Source organism: Muscardinus avellanarius (genome assembly GCF_963383645.1).
Source record: "Muscardinus avellanarius genome assembly, chromosome: 10".
NCBI classification, from domain to species: Eukaryota; Metazoa; Chordata; class Mammalia; order Rodentia; family Gliridae; genus Muscardinus; species Muscardinus avellanarius.
In genome coordinates this window covers 32929939-32955720 of record NC_137796.1, presented here as the reverse complement: position 1 = coordinate 32955720, position 25782 = coordinate 32929939, and the positions used below count along the sequence as shown (strand labels likewise).

General features: G+C 40.8%; 1 protein-coding gene across 1 annotated transcript in view; it reads left to right on the top strand.

Annotated features, from left to right (window-relative positions):
- Positions 1-713: 713 nt before the first annotated feature.
- The window catches only part of LOC308268395 (nuclear valosin-containing protein-like), a gene marked incomplete at both ends in the record, with an annotated part of 50113 nt that continues 25044 nt past the window's right edge, over positions 714-25782 (top strand). The window contains 2 exon segments of the mRNA XM_080703535.1: positions 714-800; positions 2946-3109. Of these exon segments, the coding sequence (XP_080559661.1) occupies positions 714-800; positions 2946-3109 (251 nt within the window).

Here is a 25782-nt window from a genome sequence, read left to right as displayed (position 1 = left end):
GAAACGTTGTCCTGGGAACAGGGACTCACCTCCAGTGCAATTGATCTGCGAGAGGAATTGGATCACGATGTAGATGTACAAAACTTGCCCCTGCCCAGCACTCAGCAGGGTTATGGGCGAGCGCGAGGATAGAGACGGCAATGTTATTTCTAGAACAGCACCCATCGGCTCCCATTGATTTTGCAAGGCCTCGTTCTTACCTCTCCTCATAGACCTGTTCCGTGTGCTTTTTCATGCTTGACTAGCAATGAAGGAAAAGGCTTTTTGTCACAGGTTGGGTTTCCCAGGAAGCAGATTAATCTGCTTAATTGCTCATCTGTTCCAGCAAAGATGCCACACCTGGCAGCGAAGGTGCAATGAGGGCTGCCTTGTGGTGGAGGCTGCAGGACTCTGTCGCCCGTTTCCAGAATCCACGTGGGCTGTGCCAGGGCCAGACGTCTGCATTCATTCAAATTGAATGAAGATATAACCAGGGCCCCCGTGTCTGCGTCCTTTGGGTTTTTAGAGTGTAATAATTTCTTCAATCCCCTTAGGAGGAAATATTGGGTTTAACCATCTCTCCCAGAGTTAGGAAGTGGGAGGCAATTTCAGAGCCTCAGCTTGACTCCCCCATCTATGATAATACCTGTACCATAGGCCAAGGACCTATATGTTGGTTGAACCAGCTACAGAGAATATCTGCCCTGACTACACATTTGAGATCTCTGGGCATGATGGCGGACTGGGTTCACACCACTCATGGAGACATTGTGAGCTGGACTGTGGCCAGGACAGGATTACCTGGTCCCCACACTCACAGGGTAGCCCCTGACACTTGGGGCGTCAACTAGGATCCTGTCCTTGAAATATTTGGGCTTTTTCCTTTCCCCCAGGGAACAGCTGCTCAAGTGTAAGTCTCAGAAGTAACACCTGAGGGGCCGTGGCTATGTATTTGCTGTGCTGGTTCAGGGTCATACCTCCTGTTGTACTGGCCACTCCTTGGGTTTCACTTGGCCGTGTTTGAAGCCTGTCTCAAGTCTGGCAAAACTGGGCCAGAGATTATGCCTTTGTCCTGGGGGTGACTGCTCGCAGCCTCCTGGTGCGCTATCCTCAGTCTTCTGCAGTCCTCTAGAGAGAGTAGTGATCTAGTCGGCTGCTCATCCATTTTGCCCCGGAAGTGTTGCTTCCCTTAAGGGTCTCCGTAGCTCTCTGCAACAGGGCCTCCTGGGTTGTTCCTCCAAAGTTCCCACTAATGACAGTAATGTTTCCAAGGATTAAATGTCATCACCTGGTCTCTATGATCCCAGAATGGCATCACCTGCCGTGCTACCTGTACTGTAAGCCCTGTTCTCTTAAAGTGTCTCCTGCAGTTAGCCCTGGCCTGCCAAGGAGACACCACTAACCACACTCACTTCTTTTTTTCTTTTTGCGGATCTGGGGATGGAACCCATGGGCATTTGACCTCCGAGCTACACTCCCTGCCCTATTTTTTATTCTTTATTTTGAAGCCAGGTCTCACTAAGTTGCAGAGGGTCTCACTAAGTAGCCGAGGCTGTCCGCCAACTGGGAACTTCCGGTCTCAGCCTCCCGAATGCTGGGATTACAAGCGTGTGCCACCACGCCCAGCTCTGACCACACTTCTTTGTGGCCCTGGTGTCCCTCTCACCAGAACATTCTTGTTTCCTTATTAAGTTGTATCTCCTCCAAACCCCTCCATAGCACATACCCGGTAGATATTCCTGCCGTACTCTGACCCTGTTCTCACTATTTTCCATGCTAATCCTGGTGTTTCTACCTCCCTTACCATGGGCCGCCATTTTTTTGTGCCTCTAAAAATCATCCTAGTGAAAGGTCCACATCATCTCTCCTGGGTTACCTCATCCTCCTCTGTTGGCTTCTCAACAATGCCATCATCTGTGTAACCACTTTTTGCATTAAATTCCCTTATTTTAAATACTTAGAGGTGTTTCTGTTTTCCTGGTTAGATCTAAATGATTCTCCATTCAACATCTCCAGATTAAAACTCCCTGAGGGAAAGAACCATCTGGTCTCCATCTTTGAGGCATATAACTAAGCACCTGACATTTAGCAAACGCTCAGTAGAAGTTTGATTAATTTACTGGACAATATTTACATAGAGGATCATTTCTCCAGTTACAAATGTCTGCCATGTGTTTAGGGAAAGGTAGGTTTCTTAACATAAAGACTCTTTGAAAAAAGAATCAGAGATACCCCAGCCTTCCGTAGAAAGGAACATTTTAAATTACTTTTTTACATAATAAACTGGCAAGCCCTTCTTCCATTGTAGTTGTGTTTATATGTCTGTTTTGGTCATTTTTCTTCAAGAAACTTCCTGCCAAAACTCCTCTAAGTCAATTCCCAGAGTCATCCCACAATATAGGCACAATTTCCTCTTCTCATCTATTTCTAGTCCATGATATTTTTCTTTCCACCATTAAATCTTTCTTTTCTACCATTAAACCTTGAACTATCAAAAGCCTTAGCTATTTTCTAATCCAACCAACCCCTTTATTTTATATAAGAAGCAATAAGGAACCAGGCACGGTGGTGCACGCTCGTAATCCCAGTACTTGGAAGGCTGAAACAGGAGGATTGCAGGTTAGCGGCCAGTCTCAGGAACTTAAGGAGGCCCTCTGAAACTTAATAAGACCCCATTTCAAAACAAAAAATAAAATAGGGCTGGGGGTGCAACCAGAGGTAAAATGCCCCGGGCTCAATCCCCAGTACTACACATACAAAAAAAATTTCAAAACGATACAAAGTCAGAACTAAAACTTAAGTTTCCTGTCTGCCCCCCACACCTTCCTGGACCACAGGAAGTAACTGCGTTATGGCAGCTCTATGAAACACCTTCTTTTTCCTCCACACCTACAAGTCCTGACCTCATCGGCAAAGCCTCAAGAAATAGCTTTTAACTATTTGATACTTTTTCATTGAGCCTTCAGGTTCCAGACCTGTGCAGTCATCAGACCGAGAACCATGAAAAGGGCACACAGAAAGTGCTAGAGAAGCAGAGAGAAGGCGGGGCGGGGAGAGGGGGAGAGGAGGCCCAGCGCACGCTCTCATGGCGCTTCCAGCCTAGAGCTGTGTCTACAGAAGCACTCCTAAGGTAAAACTTAGAAAAAAATCATACTAGGACTGGAAAAGAAGAGTCGGTTTCATTGCGGACTCTGCAGACTATGGCCCATGGACCACTTCCTACTTGCAGCCAGTTCTTTACAACCTGCAAACTAAGATTTCTATTTTTTTTTATTTTTTATTTTTTATTGTACTAGGAGTTGAAACTAAGGGTATTCTACCTCTGAGTCAAGCCTTCCATATATATATATATATATATATATATATATATATATATATATATATATTTTTTTTTTTTTTTTTTTTTTTTTTTTTTAAGAAAAATAGCAGGGTCTCACTAATTTGCTGAGCCTCCTGTCTCAGCCTTTCAAGTACTGGGATTACAGGTATATGCCACCATACCCACATTTTTTTCTTTTTTCTTTTCTTTTCCTTTTTTTTTTTTTTTTTTTTTTTGCGTACTGAGGATGGAACCCAGGGGCATTCTACACCTCCAGCCCTATTTTTTATTCTTTATTTTGAAACAGGGTCTCACAGAGTTGCAAAGGGCCTCACTAAGTAGCTGAGGCTGGCTTCGAACCTGCGCAAGCCTCCTGTCTCAGCCTCCCAAATGCTGGGATTACAAGCGTGGGCCACCATGCCGGGCCACCCACATTTTTTAAGTGTTGCTAAACAAAGAGAAAAAAAATGACACAGACACTCTGTGGCCTAAAAAGCCTAAACATTTTACTCTCTTGGCCTTTAAATGAGAAGAATACTGACTCTTGGTCTTATTTTAGAGTAGTCAGGTGGAGCATGGTGATGAATGCCTGTAATCCTCATACCCGGGAGGCTGAAGCAGGAGGATCACAGGTTTGAGGCCACACTCGGTAACTTAGCAAGACCCTTATTTCAGTAATAAAAATTAAAAATAAAAAAGGCCGGAGGGTACAGCTCAGAGACAGAATGCCCCTGGGTTCAAGCCAGAAGGAGGAAATGAGAAGGAAGGAGAGGAAGAGAAAAAGGAGGACGAATTTTTAGATTTGCCTCTCCAGCAGGGGTCCCCCACCCCACCCCTCACATATCTTTTGGGTGGGGCTGGCCTCACCCACCTCCAATGTGGAGCATGATTTGTACTTATACAAATCCTCCTCACCTTTAGTAAGGGCCCAGGAATAGCTCCCTCAACCCATTCTGGCCACTGTTCTTTGGAAGCCATAGGAAGAGTGAAGCTGTCTTTCTGTTTGGAGCTAAGGTGCAAGGATGTAAGCCGGAAGCCACTAGGGTCCATGATGTGGCATCGCAGGTTTTCAAGAGGAAATCAGGGCAGTCCTGGTAATATTGTTTTGCTTTTGTTAGACTCCAGTCACTTGCAATCTAAATAGTCTTCCCATGGTCAGAAAGAAACCCTAGCAAATAAAACCTATGCCCTCTCTCGATCAAGAGGAAATACTCAGGCTGCCTTCATAAATCATGTGTTATTCTGGAAACTGCTAAATTAGTCACAGACCAATGGAGCTACAGTTTTCAACATATCTTCTCTTTTTTGGCATTATCCCCCCCCCAGCACTTTTTTGTTTGGTGTTTTTGTTTTTTGTTTTGTTTTTTGAAACAGATTCTCACTGAGTTGCTGAGGACTTCGACAACTTGCTGAGGCTGGCCTCAAGCCTCTGATGGTCCTGTCTCAGCCTCCCAAGTACTGGGATTACAGGCGTGTGCCACCACACCTACCTGATTTCTTTATGCCACCTTTGCACACCATCCCCAGCATCCCTCCCAAGCCGGCTGATGTCTCAGAAGCCTCAACATTCAAACTACTTATCAGCCAACCCCTGGTTCCATTGAGCTTCTCCTGGATCAGGCCCAGTGGGTAGGTGACATTTGCAAAGTTCCACGGAATGGGAACATTCTGAAGACTTGATCCCATCCCCAAGGCTCACCTCTTGTAGCAGCAGCAGCTGCATGGGCATTTCAGGGATCCAGCCCTCTCTCCTCTCCTGGAAATCCTTTCTGTTATCTGATGCTTCACTGCCAGGGTTGTCTTCTCATTCACAGCAAGCTCTTGCCTTCCTAACTTCACACCACTTCAGAAAGTTACAGCTGGAACAGACCTCAGCAACCATCAGCCTGTGTTTCCCAAGTGTGGGTGGGACAGGAGTGGGTGTTGATAGCATTTCAGGCTCTGCACGGACTAGACATGGCCTTGCGTACTTAGGAGGCACCGCACATAAATGGGACGTTCCCTTCTCAACTTTTCTTCCCTCTTCTGATTATAAGGAAAAGGAGTATTCTAAGCTGCTGTTAATATATCTTTAGTAACTCTCTAGATTTGCTAATTTCTCCTTTTCCAAAAAAGAAGAGAGTTGATCTTGGACTCAGACTTCAGCGGGCCAGTGTCCACCTGGAATTTTATCATGTTGTCTTATTCCATGTAATGACTTTTACACTCACCTTCTACTTATGAAAAAACATGCTGGTTATTCGTTTACAACCACAACATGATACTTCCTTTTTAAATGAAATATTTATGCCCTAAGTAAGGTTATTTAAGTGTATATTAAGTATAATGTCTAGGTATCCTACAAATATGGCAAAAATTTTAGCATGAATAGTTTTGGTTCTAGAACCATTGGTTTGAGACAGCCCTCCCTGAGCTAAGGTAATCACGCTTCTTGATCTCATTCTATCCTCAGAGATCCATGCAAAACCTTGTCTTGTTTAATTTCAGTGTATTTTGTCTTTTATTATGACGCCCTCTTCCATTTCCTTCCACCCCGTGTGGTTACCTACTCTGTTTGGTAAATATGTTCAGATTTGCATGTGCCTTTGAAAAATAAATAGCGTTGTTTTCTGTACTTTGTAATTTAAATACATGGGATTATGCTACAAATCCAATGTGATTTCTTTTTTTTATTCTGTGCTATTCTTAGGAACTTTTTTCCTTTGTTGCTACTAACTACAGTCTGATATTCTACAGTATGTATCGGCTTTTTTTTATTAATTTGATCCCCTACATCTAAGTTGCTTCTAATTTTGCCCTGCCCCCAAAATGCTGTGATGAGCATCCCTTGAAGATCCCCTTGTACACTTATAAACCAGTATCTCTGAAGTTTTTACCGAAGAATAAGATTGCTAGGTTATACAATGCTTGATTTTACTATGATTGGTTTGTACTCGAACATTTGAATAAGTTTAAACTATCGAAGGAGTACATACAATTTTCCACTTCTCCATATTCAAGCCAACACTGGAGTTCTACCACATATTACTGTATATAAGCCAAATGGGTATAAAGTGGGGTCTGCTTGTCTTACTCTGCATTTCTCTGATTTCGAGTGATATTGAGCATTCATTCCTATACTTGTTAACCATTGAGAATTCCCCACATGGACAGTATCTGTTCAAAATGTTGATTTGTTCTACTTTTATGTTTCCTATCTTTTTTTCTTTTTTTTTTTTGTGGGTCTGGGGATGGAACCCAGGGGCATAAGCTCCAAGCTACACCCCCTGCCCTATTTTTATTTTTATTTTGAAACAGGGTCTCACTAAGTTACAGAGGGCCTCACTAAGTAGTACCTGAGGCTGTCCGTGAACCGTGATCCTCTGGTCTCAGCCTCCCGAATGCTGGGATTACAAGCGTGTGCCACCACACCAGGCTCTGGTTCATCTTCTAACACTGGTTTATGGTATCATTCTGTCATGTCAAGGTCCTCCTGTATGTAAACATGCATATACCTATCTATGCATATACATACAGAACAACTGTTCTTTTTTGTGTATGTGGTACATGAGATTGAACCCAGGAGGATTAGACCTCTGAGACACACTCCCAGCCCTATTTTATTCTTTATTTTGAAACAAGGTCTCACTAAGTTTTGGAGGGCCTCACTAAGTAGCTGAGGCTGGCTGCAAACCTGTGATCCTCCTGTCTCAGCCTCCTAAGTACTAAAACTACAAGCATGCACTACCATGCACTGCCATGCTAGAACAAGTATTCTTAAATCAGGAGTAAATGCAAAGTGCTTTGATGTCCTTGTATCATCACAGAAGAGAACAAAATAACAATGTAAGAGAGGGAAAGAAAGGGAGCGGGAGGGAGGGAGGGAGAAAGAGAGAGAGAGAGAGAAAGAGAGAGAATGTGTGTGTGTGTGTGTGTGTGTGTGTGTGTGTGTGTGTGTGTGTGTTTGTGTGTGTGTAAGTGATATCAGGGACTGAACATTGGACCCAGGAAGAGGCATTCTACCTTTAATTTATACCCTTAGTCCTTTTATTTTTTGTTGTGAAGCAGGGTCTCTCTAAGTTGCTGAGAGCCCTGCTATAAATACTAGAATGATAGGCATGCACCACCATGCCCGACTTAATATTAGATTTTAATAAATTAAAAATGGATAACCGAACGTGATGGCACATGCTTATAATTCCAACAAGCATTCGGGAGGCTGAGACCAGAGGATCACAGTTCACAGACAGCCTCAGCTACTTAGTGAGCCTCTTTGCAACTTGGTGAGAGCCTGTTTCAAAATAAAGAATAAAAAATAGGGCTGGGGATGTAGCTCAGAGGTCAAATACCCCTGGGTTCTATCCCCAGTACTGAAAAAAAAATGGATGATATAACTATAAAAATAGTTATAGCTTCCAAACTAAGAGGAAAAGATAAAATATTTATCAACCCAAAAGAATATATAAAAGAAGATAACAAATAAACATAGAACATGTAGAAGTCATGTAGTAGCTTTTTTTAATCCAAACATATCAGTAATTACATTAAATATAGATAGCCTGATCATTCCAATTGAAACCCAAATAATTTCACCTGAATGTTTTAATTAACAAAAATTTTGGTATACAACCTGATGTTATATGATTACATGGCTATGCTGTAGAGTGGCTAAGTTATGCTAATAAGCATATACATTATCTCATCATTTTTGTACTGAGAACACTGAAAAACGTACTGTCATAGCAACCCTCTAGAATACACCGCATTGCGACCCAGCATCATCACTATGTCATACAGTGGCTCTCCGAGCTTATTCCTGACTGGAACGTTTTATTCTTTGGCGGGTGCCTCCTCAGTCCTCCTCTGTGCCATTCATTCCCTGGTAACCAGCATTCTACTCTGCTTCTGTAAGTCTGACTGGATTAGATCCACATATAAGTGAGATCCTGTTATATTTGTCTTTTTTTTTTTTTTCAGTACTGGGGATGGAACCCAAGGACATTCGACCTCTGAGCTACACCCCCAGCCCTAGTTTTTCTTCTTTATTTTGAAACAGGGTCTCACTAAGCTGCAGAGGGCCTCACTAAGTAGCGGAGGCTGTCCGCGAATCACGATCCTCCAGTCTCAGCCTCCCGAATGCTGCGATTACAAGCCTGCGCCACCACGCCCAGCTCAACTTCTTTCACTTGTAATGAATGGTCTCCAAGTTCATCCAGGTTATTGCAAATGACAAGACTCTTCTTTCTATGGTTGAGTAGTGTTCATTGTGTATAAATACCATGTGTTGTTGTTTTTTTTTACCTACCCATCTGCCAATGAACACATAGGTTGATGCTATATTTTGGCTATTGTGAAGAACACTACAGTGAGCATGGGAGTGCAGATTTCTCTTTAACATACTGATTTCATTTTTTTAAAGTATATGCCCAGTGGATTTGCTGTATCATATGTAAATTCTATTTTTAATTTTTGAGAAACATCCATGATGTTTTAAATAGTATAAACTAGATGTTTTTGTTTTTGTTTTTGTTTTTGTTTTTGTTTTTTGGTGGTACTAGGGTTCCTGGAAACCCTTCTACCTCCAGGCTACACTCCCAGACCTATTTTTATATTTTTATTTGGAAACAGGGTCTCTTAATCCAGCGAGGCTGGTTTTGAACCTCTACGATCCTCCTGTCTCAGCCTCCCAAGAGTGGGGATTACAAGCATGCACCACCATGCCTGGCAAACTAGATGTTTTTAAATTTTAAATTGTTTACCACTGCAATACCTAAAACACAGAGATACAAAAAGTAAAAAAGGACAAAAAACTCAAATAAACATGAGATTTTTTTAAAGCTGTGTGTGTATGTGCAGGCACGAGTGTGTGTTACTAAGTATTGAACCCAAGTGCATTTTACCCCTGAGCTATATCCCAGCCTAATTCTTTTTTTCTTTTTTTAAACAGGAACTCACTAAGTTGAGGCTGGCCCTTCCATCTCAGCCTCTCAAATACTGGGTTAAAGGCATGTACCATCATGTACAGCTTAAGAGCTCTATTTTAGCCAGGCGTGGTGGCACACACTTGTAAATCCGGTACTTGGGAGGCTGAGACAGATGGATTGCAGGTTCACAGCCAGCTTCAGCAACTTAGTGAGGCCCTCTGCAACTTAATGAGACCCTGTTTCAAAATAAAAAATAAGCCGGGCATGGTGGCGCACGCCTGTAATCCCCCGCTTGGGAGGCAGAGACAGGAGGATCGCGCAGGTTCGAAGCCAGCCGCGCGTGCTGGCTTAGGAGACCCTGTTTCCAAATAAAAATGTAAAAATAGGTCTGGGAGTGTAGCCCAGAGGCAGAAGGGCTTCCAGGAACCCCAGTACCACCAAAACAAATAAATAAATAAATAATAAAAAGTAGGGCTGAGGGTGTAGCTCAGAGGTAGAATGTCCCTGGGTTCAATTCTCAGTGCCACAAAAAAAAATTTTTAATTAATAAATTTTTCAATTAATTCCAAAGATACAGCACCTTGAAATTTGTGAGTACCTAACTACATAGCCTCAAAATATGTAATGCAACAAGTATAAATATAGAGAGGAATAGAAGTTAACAAAGTAGAACAATCAGCAAATCTGATTCTTGAAGAAACTAAAAAAAGTTAATAAACCCATGACAAGACTCTAAGAAAAGTACAAGGAGGCACAATTAATCCAAGTTCAGAAATTTTAAATGAGGCATTGTCACAGATCAAATAAATAGTGAAAGATCAAAAGAATATAAGTAATTTTCTGCCAATAAATTTAATTAAAATTGGCAAATTCTAACAAAAATCGACATAAAAAGATTAGAAATAGAAAATCCAAATACTCTTACAACATTCGTTTACAGAAAATGATCATTTTCAAATGAAGACATTAGTTCAAATTATAGAAAAAAGGCAAAGTAGTGGGTGGCCTCCACTCCAACTCCTGTTACTTTTTTTTTGTTTCTAATATTTTGTGTAACTCTGAATGCCTTTATAACACTGTTTCACTGAGTTGAAGTAAGCTTACAGGCCCTAAGATATTTAAGTTTGTAAACCTTGAAGAAATACAAAACCCTCAAGCATTCTAATTCAAATGGTTACTTACTTGAAATAAATTTGATTGTTTGATTGTTTTCTAGAATTTTTTGTTTTGGGAGGTTTTGTTTTGTTTTGTTTTGTGGGTCTGGGGATGGAACCCAGGGGCATTCGACCTCTGAGCTACACCCCCTGCCCTATTTTTATTCTTTATTTTGAAACTGGGTCCCACTGAGTTGCAGAGGGCCTCGCTAAGTAACTGAGGCTGTTGGCAAACCGCAATCCTCTGGTCTCAGCCTCCCAAATGCTGAGATTAAAATCATGCACTACCACGCCCAGCAAATCTGCTTTTTTTTTTTCTTGGTGGTACTGGGGGTGGAACCCAGAGGCTTTTCTACCTCTGGGCTATACTCCCAGACCTATTTTATATTTTAATTTGGAAACAGGGTGTCATTAAGTTGCTGAGTGCCTCACTAAGTAGCTGAGGCTGGCTTTGAACCTGTGCAATCCTCCTGTCTCAGCCTCCCAGGCACTGGGATTACAAGTGTGTGCCACCACGCCCGGCCTGTTGGGAGTTTTAAGATGATATCACTGCTCTATCATGGGACACCTTGGCATGCCAGCAGGCCTCCTTCCCTCAGACTACTTAACCATAGTAATCTAAACAATAATTATAGACAAGTCTTCAAAACTCTCTTCATTTTTCTAATATATTAACTTTATTTTGAATTATGACATGGATGATGCCACCAAACAAATATATATAATTAAAAAAATTTTTGTAGTTCAAATAAGAAAATGATTTGCCTAGGAATTGCTGGTTGTCAGTCTTAAGATGCAAAGTTAAATGAATTGTGGATCCTATTAACATAAATCACACAATCATTTATGTGTGTGCAAATGGCTGCCTTCATTTGTGACACTAACTACATATCTGGGAAGATTCCTAAAACTGCCCTCAGTTTCAATAGTTACAGAACTCACCAAAAGATGCTATGATTCTAGTTACAATTTCTTAAAGGAATGGTGCAGGTTAAAATCGACACAAGGTGGAGGCTCAAAGGATTACAAACACCAAATTTCCGGTGTCCTCTCCCATGAAGTGAGGAAGGGTCACCCTCCTGATACTGACATGTGTCTAGTTGCAAAGAGTGTTTCCAGCCAGGGAACCTCACTCAAGCCTTAGAGTTAAGAGTTCTCCTTGGGCCCTCATTACACAGGCCTGATTGAGTGATTGATTGATCGAATGATTGATTGATTGATTGATTGATTGATTCCTCCAAATTGTTGGACTCAGTCTCCATGTCAACGATACCACTAGACCTAAACTCCCACCATGAAATTACTTGGTTGATTTTTCTGGTTTGTCCGGTCCCCACCCTAAGTCTACTGCATGTGCAAGTCCCTACCCTAAGATCCAGTGTGGCCAGCACCCACTCTAAACAAAGACATTTCTATCAGGCCTGACACGGTTTACCTCCCAACAGCTGAAGACAAAGCCAGATCTCTCTTTAGTCAAGGCCAAATTCTTTACCACACAGCACTGACATATAAATGATGGTCATATAATCCAAGCTCTCTGGAGTGAGGTCTATCAATCTGGTTAGATATAGATGGGAATGTGTGCAAAGAAACCAATTTCAATGAAAGGGCCACAAAAAAAATCATAAGCAAAATGCAAAGCATAACATCATCTTGCTATATTCCACAGGAGACCTAGTCTCGTGATTCTTAATATTATAGTCCTAGATAAACTCGCTTGAGATACTAGCTGATTCTCTAAGGTAATTTCAGCAAAAGAAAAAGGTTGAGGTACATCCAAAGCTCACCTTGCTTCTTCCTATTAAATATAGTTTTGTATCTCGTCCCTTCCCCAGCTGTGTATGTTGAGAGCGAAAGAGATCTTTACAACACAATAAGCAGTTCTACACCTTTGTTTTGTAGCTGACACCTTTCAGAAGAAAAAAAATAATAATTTCACTTGTCTCTTCAATTTAAGTTGCTTGACAACCAGACTACCCAGCCACAAAGAGATCATGGGCGTCATAGAAACAAGCCTTGGGATTTTTCCTAGTACTAGTCACACCATATCTCTCAATAAAGTAGTCATTCACCTTTTAAATAGCCAACTGAAAAGTCCTTATTTTTTCACTGACTATATATCCTCCAGAAACATTACCGTAAAATTCCTTGAACAACAAATCTCTTTGTAAATTTAAAATCTGATTTACATTTGGGTTTTCAGGAGCATGGCATAATAGATACTCAGTTGCACCTTTCTGGTTTGTTTAGCAGAACCCCCCCCCAATAAATGACATAACAGTAAAATTTAGTCCAGGCTGCGTGTGAAGTGTGATAGATTGTGAATTAATGGCATCTCTGTCTCACATAGTATCTTACGCACAAGAAGTTCTAAATAAATATTTGTTGCGTTGAATTGTATCTGTGCACGTTTTATTATACACTCATGTTAAAGCTCTAAAAACTTGAGATAAGAGGTTACTGGGTTGAGGAGGTAAAATGAGTTTGATTGTTTAATATCCACGAATCTGCATTTAAGAGTCTCAGTGCTCCCACCCTGGATTTTGTTGAGGGAGGAACATTCGATCAGCACCAATAAGACAATAGAAAGAATCATAGAGCCAGTGTCACTTTTGTCCAAGTCCGCAGTAACATATATATTCATCTTGTCAGATTGCTATATAAATAGATGAGGTAAAACAACATGGCATTTGTTGTACTTCAATTACTTTCTTGTATAATGTCAAGAAGTAAAAGCTAACAAACCATAACTTTCCTTGACATTTCCTCCCTCAAGTGACCAATGATGGATTTGCCTTTAAAAAGCATTCATCATTTTAAAGAAGGGTAGAGACAGTAGATTTCTTTGTGTTATTTTTTTACCCATTTTTTAAGCCAGTGGTTAAATTGAAAAGCCCAACTCTCCTGCAGACGGAAACCAAACCTGGTTGATAAGATTACATGTTTCTAATCCTGGGGGATGTTTGAAGTCATCCAAGTAGAGAGGGCATTTGCTGTCATAAATGGTACAGAGATGGAACTGAATTCCCAGAGAGGCCAAGAGGCCACCCTCACCATCGCAGTCCCCGCCTCCCCCCTGCCTCCAGCCTACATTCCCATTAAATAGTGTACACTTTGCTAAGCGACTCTTTTTATGTGGCCAGATCTGACAGACCCAGCATGACTGTTAAGAACACTGGCATTTGAGTTTGAGGGACATAGTTTCAAATATCATCTCTACCATTTACCAGCTCTGTGACCTTGCTCAAATTACTTAAGTTCTCTATATCCGTTAACTTGTCCATAAAATAGATAGGACAAAATCTAACTCACAGTAATAGCAAACAATAAAATTAGATGACATCTTAAAACTGTTCACTGCAGGGACTGCTCAAAAAGGAAAATGCACCTGTTGGCGAACACACCGGAAGCTCCCTGAGGGCAGGGACAGCATCGGGCCTTGTTCACCATCTCTGTCCTCAAAGTCCAGCACGGGATTTGGCAGATAGAATAAATTAAGGTATGGATGCCATTATGATGATTGCAGTTATAGGTATCTGCCTTAGACACTAAGGATCATTGTAGCAAAATAATAATTATAGATATCATTTACTGAGTAATGTCAAGAATAGGCATCACCGGGTGTGCTGGCACACACCAGTAACCCCAGTAAATGAGAGGAAGAGACAGGAGAATCCTCGACAACTTAATAAGACCCTGTTTCAAAATTAAAAATAAAATAGATCTCCAGTATAGTTTGGAAGTAGAATACCCCTGGGTTCAATCCCTCGTATACATCACCACCACCACCAAAAAAAAAAAAAAAAAAAAACTAGGCATCTATGATTTCATATGTGTTTAATAATTTGCTTACTGCAATCGCCTAGGATGAGTTCTACTAATGTCATAAATTTATAAATGAAGAAACTGAGCCAGGCATGGTGGTGCAAGCCTGTAAATCCAGTACTTGGGAAACTGAGACAAGTATCCCTGAGAGGATTGCAGGTTCAAGGACAGCCTCAGCAAGTAGGTTCCTCTCAGTAGTGAGACTCTCATCAACCTAGCAAGATCCTGCTTCAGAAATAAAAATAAAATAGAATTGGTGGTGTAGTTGAAAGTAGAATGCCCCTGGATTCAATCCCTAGTAACACACACACACACACACACACACACACACACACACACACACACAGAAACTGAGGCACGGAGAGGATAAGTAACTTGTCTACGGTTGCATAGCTAGTATACAGTGGAGCAAGGATTCAAATCCAGCAACACACCATTAAGTTTTACTCTACAAGGAAATAAAGTAAGTTATCATTCAAATAATAATAATAATAGTACTATTTATTGAACACTTGGGAAATGATAGACAACAATTTTTCTTTTATCTTACATTCACAGTGACCCAAGGGTAACATAATTATCCAAATTATCCATCAAGGAAACTGAAGTATGAATTAGTTAAACAAATTACCCAAGAGTATATAAGTTAGAAAGTAACCCAGCTAGATTAAAACTTACGTCTAACTGACTGCAAAGCCAGACTGTGTGTGTGTGTGTGTGTGTGTGTGTGTGTGTGTGTGTGTTGAGGTTGGCCTCAAACTTGAGATTTGTCTCAGTCTCCCAAGACTGGGAATACAGGCATGCTCCATAACACCCAGCCAAAGCCATGCTTTCTGAGCCCTGTGTTTAAGAACACAGTGAGATAGTTTGACCTTGAATTCTATCATATTGTGCTGGATGTGTCAAAGATTGCCATCTGTCAACAATGTGATTCTTCTTCTTTCTGAGTATACAACTAACTGGACTACATTTCCCAGCCTCCCTGGCAGTTGGGTATCACCATGTGACTGATTTCTAGCCAATGAAATTTGAAGAAAATAAGGTATTTTACTTCCAGGCCTGACCCCCTAAATACCAGCACCATCTCCCCACCCCCTGGCCCACCTACACACCCACACACAAACATGCTTTCTTTTCATTTTAGGGATTGAATCCAGGGATATTGTATCTCTAAGCTACAGCGCCATACCTTTTTATTTTGAAACAGGGCCTCACCAAGTTGCCAAGGGTCTCACTAAGCTGCTGAGGCTGGTGTCAAAACTGCAATCCTCTTGCCGGGGCGTGGTGGTGCATGCTTGTAATCCCAGCATACGGGAGGCTGAGACCAGAGGATCGCGGTTGGCGGACAGCCTCAGCTACTTAGTGAGGCCCTTCGCAACTTACTGAGAGCCTGTTTCAAAATAAAGAATAAAAAAAAATAGGGCAGGGTATATCGCTCGGAGGTCAAATGCCTCTGGGTTCCATCTCTAGACCCGCAAAAAAAAAAAAAAAAAAAACTGCAATCCTCTTTTCTCAGCCTCCTCAGTACTAGGAATATGGTCATGTACCACCACTTGCACTCCTACCCCACCACACACACACACACACACACACACACACACACACACACACACTTCTTTCTCCATGTTCCTTCCCTTTCTCTGCTTAGAAAGGGAAAGAACATGGGGCAGGAGTCTGCAAATTGCACCCCAACAGACAAATCCAGCCTGCAACCTCTTCTTGTAAATAATATTTTATTGGAACACAGCCTTTAACATATGTACTGACTACACTGTTTTCATGATACAATGGCAGCATCAAGTACATGTGACAAAGTTGAAATATCCTACAAAACATAAAATATGTACTATCTATCTAGTACTATTCTCCACAAAGGATTGTCACCGCCGTTGTAGGGAACAGCAGCGCTACAGCAGGAAAGGACCTGGCTTCCTGAGTAAACTGGCCAAGGACAGCCACCCTGCCAACACAAATGCCTAACTGTGTCACTCAGTATTCTCCCTGCTGGGACCCAGAATGCCTGCCGGCCACAACATAGAGGAAGAAGGGTTTACTTGTTCACAGTTCTGGAGGTTGCAGAGGACTCAGTTCATGCCAGACCTGGTAATGTCTGCACAGCTCAGAGCATGGCGATGAAAAGCAGAGAGAGCACAAGTGGAGGGACTCAGCTCTCACGTCATGGAGGCCAAAGCAGAGAGAGCAGAGGGAGGAGAGACCAGGCCACACCCTGGGGTCCCTCCCCAGCAGCCAAGCCCTGCCTCCAACATGGCTGCCTTATCTAGGACATGAGGTCTGAAATACATTCTAAATCCAAACCATAACACTATCCCAGACAGTTACTGAGCAAGAAATAAACAAATAAATTCTGTGGTAAGCCATTACGTTTCTGGGTCTCTTTGTTACAGCAGTTCTCCTACCATGACTTACTCTTAGAACATTCTAGTTAGGGAAGATAATAGCTTCCTTCCACATTCAGTAAGAATAACCTCTCATTTCTCAAAGTCAATCACTTTTTGTGTCATCACTTCTCAATTCCACATAGCCATCACACTCTGTAATGGGGCCATTTCGCCCTTCCTGAGGTATAACACACAATTGTCCCCTATGCTCCCAGGAGAGGACTTCCAACACCAACCTTCTACCTGGTAGGTAGGAAGGTATCCCTACCTATTAGCGAGTTTTTGTGTTTGTTTTTTGTATTTGTTTTTATTTTTTAATTTGGGGTTTCAGAGTTCCAAAGAGAAATAGAATTATAGCACTTATACAATAATTCTATGTTGAGAAATAAAATCCTGCCAAGCATAGGAAAAAATACATTTTTTATTAGTATGTCCAAATCTCAAATGCAATAAAACACAGAGCTTTCAGGAGAGAAGGGGGGAAAAGGCCTTAGTAAAGGAAAGGCAGAGCCAGGAGCAGATTACTTACTGCTACAGAATCCAATATTGTAAAGTCCTTTTTTTCTTTTCCTTTGCCACATTTTTAATGTCTCCGTGAGCTCAGTGTGCTGTGACTATCAATCATAGGAAACTACTGACATTGTGAAACTGCTTTTAAGATATACAGAGTTTTCAAAGCCAAAGTTGTCTGAAGAATAAAAATCTTCAAAGATTGTATATTTTCAAAAATATCTATTTGATACACCAAGCTGAGTAATGGCCAGCTGTCCCTACTCTGAAACTGCTTGACAGAATGCATGAATATTGTTTTGGTGGGGACATTAAATACAGGAAACAAAAATGTTTTATGAGAATTACCAGTTCTGCTATGGCCTTTGCTATGATCTGAATGACTGTATCCTCCAGCAAGTCTATGTTGAAAACCTAACCCCCAGTGTGCTCATGGTAGGAGGTGGGGTCTTTGGGGTGATTACATCCTGAGGGCAGAGCCTATGTGAATGAAAGAAGTCCTCTTCAAAAAAAGAGAGCCCAGCAAGCTCATTTCCCCCTTTTGCCATGTGAAGACACAGAGAGAAGTTGGACATTTGCAACCCAGAAGAGGGACCTCATCAGACAACCAAACGAAGCAGACACCCTGTGCTCAGACTTCCAGCCCCCCAAACCATGAAAAATAAGTGTCTATTGTCCATTAGTGCTTCAGGCTCTGGTTTCTCCTACAGCATCCCGAATGGACTAAGACATCCAGCCTCTTCCATTTGTGGGAAACAATTCACTTGAACACTGAAGTTCTGAGAGCGGGCAGATTAGAATCAAACTGATCTGGGAGTAGACAGTTTTCTCCAAGGTCTGCTTTGATATCCAGGAAATTTATATGTAGGTATGTGGACCAGGAATACCACCTAGAAGAAATTGACTCTCATCACCAGGAAGTACCATCAACATCAATCATTCTCTCATTCAACAAATGAAGTAGTACTATGTGCCAATCACCTTTCTACACACCAAGAGCACAAGAGTGAATTGAACAAAGTAAATTTCTTCATGGGAATCACATTCCAGTGAAGAAATATAAGAAATACATGAATTGAGAAATGTACTACAGGCTGGGCGTGGTGGCACACTTTGTAATCCCAGCATTCGGGAGGCAGACTGGAGGATCACGGTTCGTGGACAGCCTAGCTACTTATTGAGGCCCTCTGCAACCCAGTGAGACCCAGTTTCAAAATAAAGAATAAAAAAATAGGGCAGGGGGTGTAGCTCAGAGGTTGAATGCCCCAGGTTCCATTCTCAGACATGAAAAAACAATAAAAAATAAAAATAAATAAAAATAAATAAAAAATAAAAAACTAGCTGGGCATGGTGGCGCACGCTTTTAATCCCCACGCTTGGGAGGCTGAAGACAGGAGGATCACGTAGGTTTGAAGCCAGCCTCTGCTGGCTTAAGAGACCTGTTTCCAAATAAAAAATACAAAATAGGTCTGGGAGTGTAGCCTGGAGGTAGAAGGCCCCTGGGTTCCATCCCCAGTATGACCAATAAATAAATAAATAGACTAGAAACTAGGGCTGGGGGGTGTAACTCTGAGGTACAATACCTCTGGGTTCCATCCCCAGTGCTGCAAATAAAAAAAAAGAAAGAAAAGAAATATACTACAGATAGTGAAACAGAGTGAGATTATACAGACTATAGTTACATAATAAATTAAACACAAAAAAAAATCACAACTCAATAAGAAAAAGAAAATAAGAAAACTATAAAAATCATATATGTTTGGAAATGTTTAATTTATACATGTAATTAATTTATAGTCAAGTAAGTAAGAAATTACATGCTTGCTTAGTATAAACAAGATTGGTCCTCAGAACCACGAAGAAGAAAAAAGGAACTACAACAAAAAATATAGAATACTTAAATACTACCAACCAGGAACTATAGCTCACACATCTACAAGTTCATATATACTTATACATGTACATATATATGCATATACATATGTGTGTATTATATGTGTGTGTATATATACATATATATATGAACTGTGTCTCATATGTTTATATAATTACCTTGAAAAGAAAGCCAGAATATAGTAGGAAATAAACATTAACAATATGCTATAACTAGTAGGTCAATAAATTTGAAAACTTAGAAGAAATTTTAAAACTACTCTAAAAATAAAACTTGAGCAGGGTGTAGTGGCTCACACTTGTAATATCAGTTCTTGGGAGGCTGAGACAGGAGGATCACAGGTTCAAAGAAAGCTTCAGCAAGCAGTAATACTCTCATCGACCTCGTAAGACCCTGTTTCAAAATAAAAGTTAAATAGAGCTGGGGGTATAGCTTTGAGGTAAAATGCTTCTGGATTCAAATCCCAGTACCAAAAGCAAATAAATAAAGTAAACCTTGCTAGAAGTAATTCAAGAAGAAAATAAAACTGAATGTTCCCATAAATATTTAAAAAGTTGAATAAATAGAAATTTTAAATGTTAGATGGTTTTGTAGGCGAACCAACTCTCAGGACCACAGCATTCAGCATTCCTCTCTCATGCAGACTTTTAGGGAGTAGAATAATAACGGTAATAGTTAATAGTAAAAGGTCACTTGCTACTTTCTGAGCATCATTTTAATTGCTATGAGCACTTTTCTAATTATATATTTTAAATATTTTAATCTTAAAACATTCCTATGAGGCTGATGTTTCCATTTTCCAAATTAAGAAACTGAGGCAAAAAGAGATTAGCTTTAATTGCTATAAATAACTAAAACAGGAAAAGGGGGGGAAAGTGCCGGAGCCAGCCGGCAAGAGTAGGGGTTCTGAAGTGAGGCGTGAGGATGAAGAGTTTTTAACCCTAACATGGGGGAGCCATTGGCCTACTATCTCTACTGGTCAACCCCTGTTCGTGGGTCAATATTTCCTACGGGTCGACGACTATGCCTGGGTCCGTATTCCCTATCGCGCGGACACTCCTGGCCAACGCAACTTCTGGGTCAATCTCATCTTTATTGTGCCGACGCCGACTTGTTTTTCCAGAGGTATTTATACACAGCTACAGGTCAATCAACATTCTTGTGCTACCACCACCGGAATACAATAAAGAGCAATACAAAACACATATTACAGATAGGTCAATCAGTACCCTCGTGTCATCACCACCTGATCCTCTCTCAGACCTTTTTGAACTTTCCATAACCCCAAACCTTGTTGACTCTGGGCAAAGGACAGTCAGCTGAGTCAGAGACACCAATCTAGAAAAAGGCCTTAATGGCTCCCCACAGAAAAGCATCCAGCTTACTGCATACGACTAGTTTAACTTTGATATGAAAATTACATGGAACAGTACAATAAAAGAAAAAAAAGTATGTTGTTTCTTTTGATACTGGAAATTGAACCCAGGGGCATTCTACCTCTGAACTATACCCCAAACCCCCTTTGTTAGTTTGAAACAGGGTCTCGCTAAGTTTCTGAGGGTCTTGCTAAGTTGTTGAGGCTGGCCTCAAACCTCTGATCCTCCTGTCTCAGCCTCTCAAGTACTAGGATTACAGGCATGTACCACCCCTGCTGACTAAAATAAATTATATCTCAAACTCACTTTTAAAAATACAAAAATTCTAAATGAGATGTTAACAAACCACACCCCAGGATGAATAAAATATTTAATATTATAACCAAATAGGGTTTATCCCAGGAATACAAGGTTGGTTTAATGTTAGAAAATGTACTAACATAATTCATCACATCAACAGATCAAAAATATATGAAAATATCAATAAAATTGAAGGGGAGGGAATGTTTAGCAAGCTTGAAATAGAAAGAAAGCTTCCATACCAGGCATGGTGGCATATCCCTGTAATCCTAGTACTTGGGATGCTGAGACAGGAGGATCACAGGTTTCAGACCAGCCTCTGCAGTAGGGAGACTCAGTAATCCAGTGAGATTCTGTTTCAAAATAAAAAATAAAAAGGGCTGGGGTTGTAGCTCAGAGGTAGAATGCCCATATGTTCAATCCCTAGTATCACTAAAAATTAATTCATTAATTTTAAGAAAAAGAAAACTTTCTTGAATCGTAAAAGGCATCTGCCAAAAACCTATAGTCAACATTACACCTAAGGCTAAAGCATACCATACATGTGATATCTTTTAAGGAAGAAACAAAGTTGTCTGCTGTTCCCTTATACTTAAACTGTACTGAAGATCATAGCCAATGCAGTATGAAAAAAAATTGGGGTAAAAGGAGTACTAGAGATGGATCCAAGGGGCAACCTATGAGCCACACCCTCAGCCCTATTTTATTATTTTATTTCAAAACAGGGTCTCATTCAGTTTCTGAGGCTGCCCTCAAACCTGCACTCCTCCTGTCTCAACTTCCCAAGTACTAGGATTACAGGATGCACCACCACAATTGGCTTAATTTTTTTAATATCAGAAACAAGAGAGTAAGAAGACAAGCTGCACAGTGGGAGAAAATATCTGCAAAAGGGCTGATAGAAGACTGGCACCCAAAATATGCAAAGAATTCTTAAAACCCGACATCAAGAAATGAGCAACCAACTTCAAAATGAGCAAAGCTCTGAAGCAAGAAGATACATAGATGGCAAGCAAACACATGAAAACAATTAGCAACATCACTTATCAGGACGCTTGCAGATTAAAATGATGGGATGCCACCAAACACGGATTAGAATGGTCAAAATCCAGGGCACTGACCACACCAAAGGCTGGCAAGGACGAGCAACTGCAGCAACTCCCTGTCGGTGCTGGTGGGACTGAAACAACACAGCCACTCAGAGGCAAGCTGGGGAATTTCTTATAAACTATGTGTCCGCTCAGCATCCGGTTCAGCAGCCGCACTCCTTAGCATTTGCCCAAATGAGCTGAAAACCTGTGTCCACACAAAACCTACGCACGCACGTTTATAGCACCTTTATTCTTAATTGCTAGAACTCAGAAGAGACTGACACGTTCTTCAGTAGATGAAAAGATGAACTATAGGACATCTGAGCAAAGAAATATCATTCAGTGCTGGAGAGAAATGAGCCATCAAGCCATGAGAGAAACCTTAAATGTATGTTACTAAGTGAACATGGAGAAACCTTGAATGTATACTACTAAGTGAAAAAAAAGTGAAAAGAGAATACACTTTGTGATTCCAACTATACATTCTGCAAAAAAAAAAATTTAAATCATAGAAAGAGTAAAAGGATCCATGGTTGCTAGGGATTAGGGACGAGAGAGGGACACACAGGCAGGAGCACAGAGGAGTCTGGGGGCAATGAAACTACTTTGCATGGTAGAGCGATGTCATTACATATTAGTCCAAACTAACAGAATGTACAACATCAAGAATGTGCCATAAAGTATCTGATAGGCTTTGGGTGATAACCACATGTCAAGGTAATTTAATAGATTTTAAAAATTGCACCACACTGGTGAGAGATATTGCTAGAGAGGCTATGCCTGTGTGAAAACACAGTTGTGCTGTGAGTATGCAAAATGCTCTAAAAAATAGTCTATTTAAAGTCATGTATAGCCAGGCATGGTGGCACAGTCTTGTAATCCCTGTACTTAGAAGGCTGAGACAGGAGGATCATAGGTTCAAAACCAGCCTCAGTAACATAGTGAGCCTATCTGCAACTTAGTGAGACCCTGTTTCCAAGTAAAAACGAATAAAATAGGTCTGGGGGGTATATCTCAGAGGTAAAATTCCCTTGGGTTAAATCCCCAGTGCCTCCAAATAATAATAATAAAGTTACATTTAAGATGAACAGTCATTCACAGATAATATGATTCTCAATGTAGAAAAAATAAGAGAATACATAAATTATTAAAACTATTTAAAAAGTTCAATAAGGATATCCGATGCAAGATCAATACCCAAAAATAAATAACAGTCCTATTAAAAACACATAAAAAGTTTATATAACCCAATAAGTGATTAATATCAAGAACATATATTGATGCCTATGAGTCAATAAGAAGACAAGCCAATAGAAAAAGGGTCAAAGTATATAAATGGGCAGTCCAGAAAGAAAATTGAATGGTCAGGTCTCATTCATAATCATGAAAAGAAAACTAAAATGAAATATTTTCACTGGCATTTGAATGAAAAAATCTACTACCTAATGTATTAGGTATTTAGGAAACTAGGAAGACTCTTGGAGGTGAGGACACGAGGCAACTTGATAGATTTTGGAAATTAATAACTGGTAAAGACCAAAAATCTTAGAGAAACTCTTACACAGGTCTGAGTTCTATGCAGATATCCCTTATATCTTTTCTTATATCTTTACTGTTTACTGATAGCAATCCTCTCTTGATCGGTAGAGGCTGGGGCCTGAAGACCACAAGTTCAAGGACTCTCGGCAACCTAGTGAGACCCGGTTTCAAAATAAAAAAATGCTGGGAATATAGCTCAGAGGTAAAAAGCCTCTGGCTTCAATTCCCAATACCAAAAATAAAAAATAAAAAATAGATGGTCCTGTGTTTTTCTTTTTCATCACTTTATTAGAAGTGTCCTTATAGTAGAATTAAACTGGCCTAAAAATAATGTCTGCTTTCTCTCTTGCTTAGGCCTTCTCCCTTTACTGCAAGGCTATTGTTGAAATTATCTAATAGACACAACCAATGTGCTGGGTGCCCTAGTGCAGACCTGGAAGCCCAGATACTCTACCAGGGGACTGAGGCAGTAGGAGGCCAGGCTCCCAACATAGCAAGGCTATCTCAGAACAAAAACAATGTTGGAGCTAATCAGTGCTTACTGGGTACTGTGGTTTCATTTTCATATTTATAGGACCTACTTTCAATGTTGATGGGTTTCAACCCCGACTGTACATTAGAAGGTAACTAGAAGCCGGGCATGGTGGTGCACACTTGTAATCCCCGCGCTTGGGAGGCAGAGACAGGAGGATCACGCAGGTTCGATTATGCCAGCCAGCTGGTATAAGAGACCCTTTTTCAAAAATATAAAATAGGTCTGGGAGTGTAGCCCAGAGGTAGAAGGGCTTCCAGGAACCCCAGTACCACCAAAAAAAAAATAATAATAAGAAGGTAACAAGAAGCTGGGCGTGGCGTGGTGGCGCATGCTTCTAATCCCTGCGCTTGGGAGGCTGAGACAGGAGGATTGCACAGGTTCAAAGCCAGCCTCAGCTACTTAGTGAGGCCCTCAGCAATTTAGTGAGACACTGTTTCCAAATAAAATATAAAATGGGTCTGTTCCACCCCCAGTAACACCAAAAAAGAAGAAGAAGAAGAAGAAGAAGAAGAAGAAGAAGAAGAAGAAGAAGAAGAAGAAGAAGAAGAAGAAGAAGAAGAAGGTAACTAGAGCAGGTCATCATGATGGCTCAGGCTTCTAATCCCAGTACTTGGAAGGCTGAGACAGGAGGATTCCAGGTTCAAGGACAACCTTAGCTACTTAAAGAAGAGGGGGAATAGAGACATAATGAAGGTAACAGTTTAAATGATTAGTTAAGGTATCAATGCCAATCTCAGTGGCATGGACAGGGAAGGGGCGGGACCCAGAGGGAAACGCACCACGTGTTATGTGCAAATATATTCCTGTCACCCTGAACCTTATTATAACATAGATTGATAATATACCAATAAAAGTATATTAAAAAATAGAAGGCACTTTTCACCAAAACAAGCCTCAGACCTTTAACACACAACTTACTGAGAGAAGAAAGTAGGAAAACTGCTCTTTCATCTCTCCTCCTGCATATAGGTTCATTCATTACCTTAAACATTGTCTCAAATACATTCGTTTCCTTGTTGTGAATTATAACTCATCTACATAAGGAGCTGCCCTTTTCATAGAGAGATCCTGGAGTCTAAAATTATCAAAACAACTCCTTTGTTCATGTCTTGTTATGATCTCTTGTTTTGAAATAAAAGTCCCTACAATTTTCTCAAAAGAAAATACAGGTTTTAAAAATGTGATTTATTTTTGGCCAAATGGAAGGCTGATGAGGGCAAAATCTTGGGACCCATAAACTGTTCCCTATTTCACCTCCCTGTTCCACACTGACGCATTTTACCCAGAACACTCATATCCATGCCTGGCGCAAATTCTTCACGTCCATTGCCGGGGAATCGCGAACAGACTAAAGGCCCATGAAGATCAATGTTCACCGCGGCTCCTAAAAACCCAGTAGTCATCACACCCCAGATCCTTCTGGGTGAACTACTGAGGCTTTATTAAAATGATTGATCTGAGAAAGGGAAACTCTAGGTGCTTTTCAAAGGTAAGTGCATCCATCAACAATTTTCCCCTGGATTTCTTCCCAGAAAGATACTTTTCTGATAAACGGGCTGAAACTCTGTGCAAAGCCAAATCAAAATGCTTGCTAAAATCAGAGAGTAGGAGCGTCATCAAGATAGTAGACAAGGAGTTTCCACACCCTCATTCCCCTGTAGAAACACCAAGTAAACTACAGATTGACTTCCTAATAACTTTCTAGAAGCCCTGAAAACCAAAGGTCAAATGTCAGATCAAAAAAATAATTCAAATGACAGGAAATTTTGCAGCGTTTTTACTTGTCCATGCTCCTCCCTTTCCATAGCACAATGAACCTTGTCAGAAAAAAAAGCAGTCAAATTCTGAGTCCCTTCCTCGGGCCAGTAAAGGTAGAGTGGCTGTTACTCCCAGTGCTCTGGCCTGGGCAGGTTGCTTAAAGGGCTGATGTCTCTTTCTTCTGGCTCATAGCTCAGTTG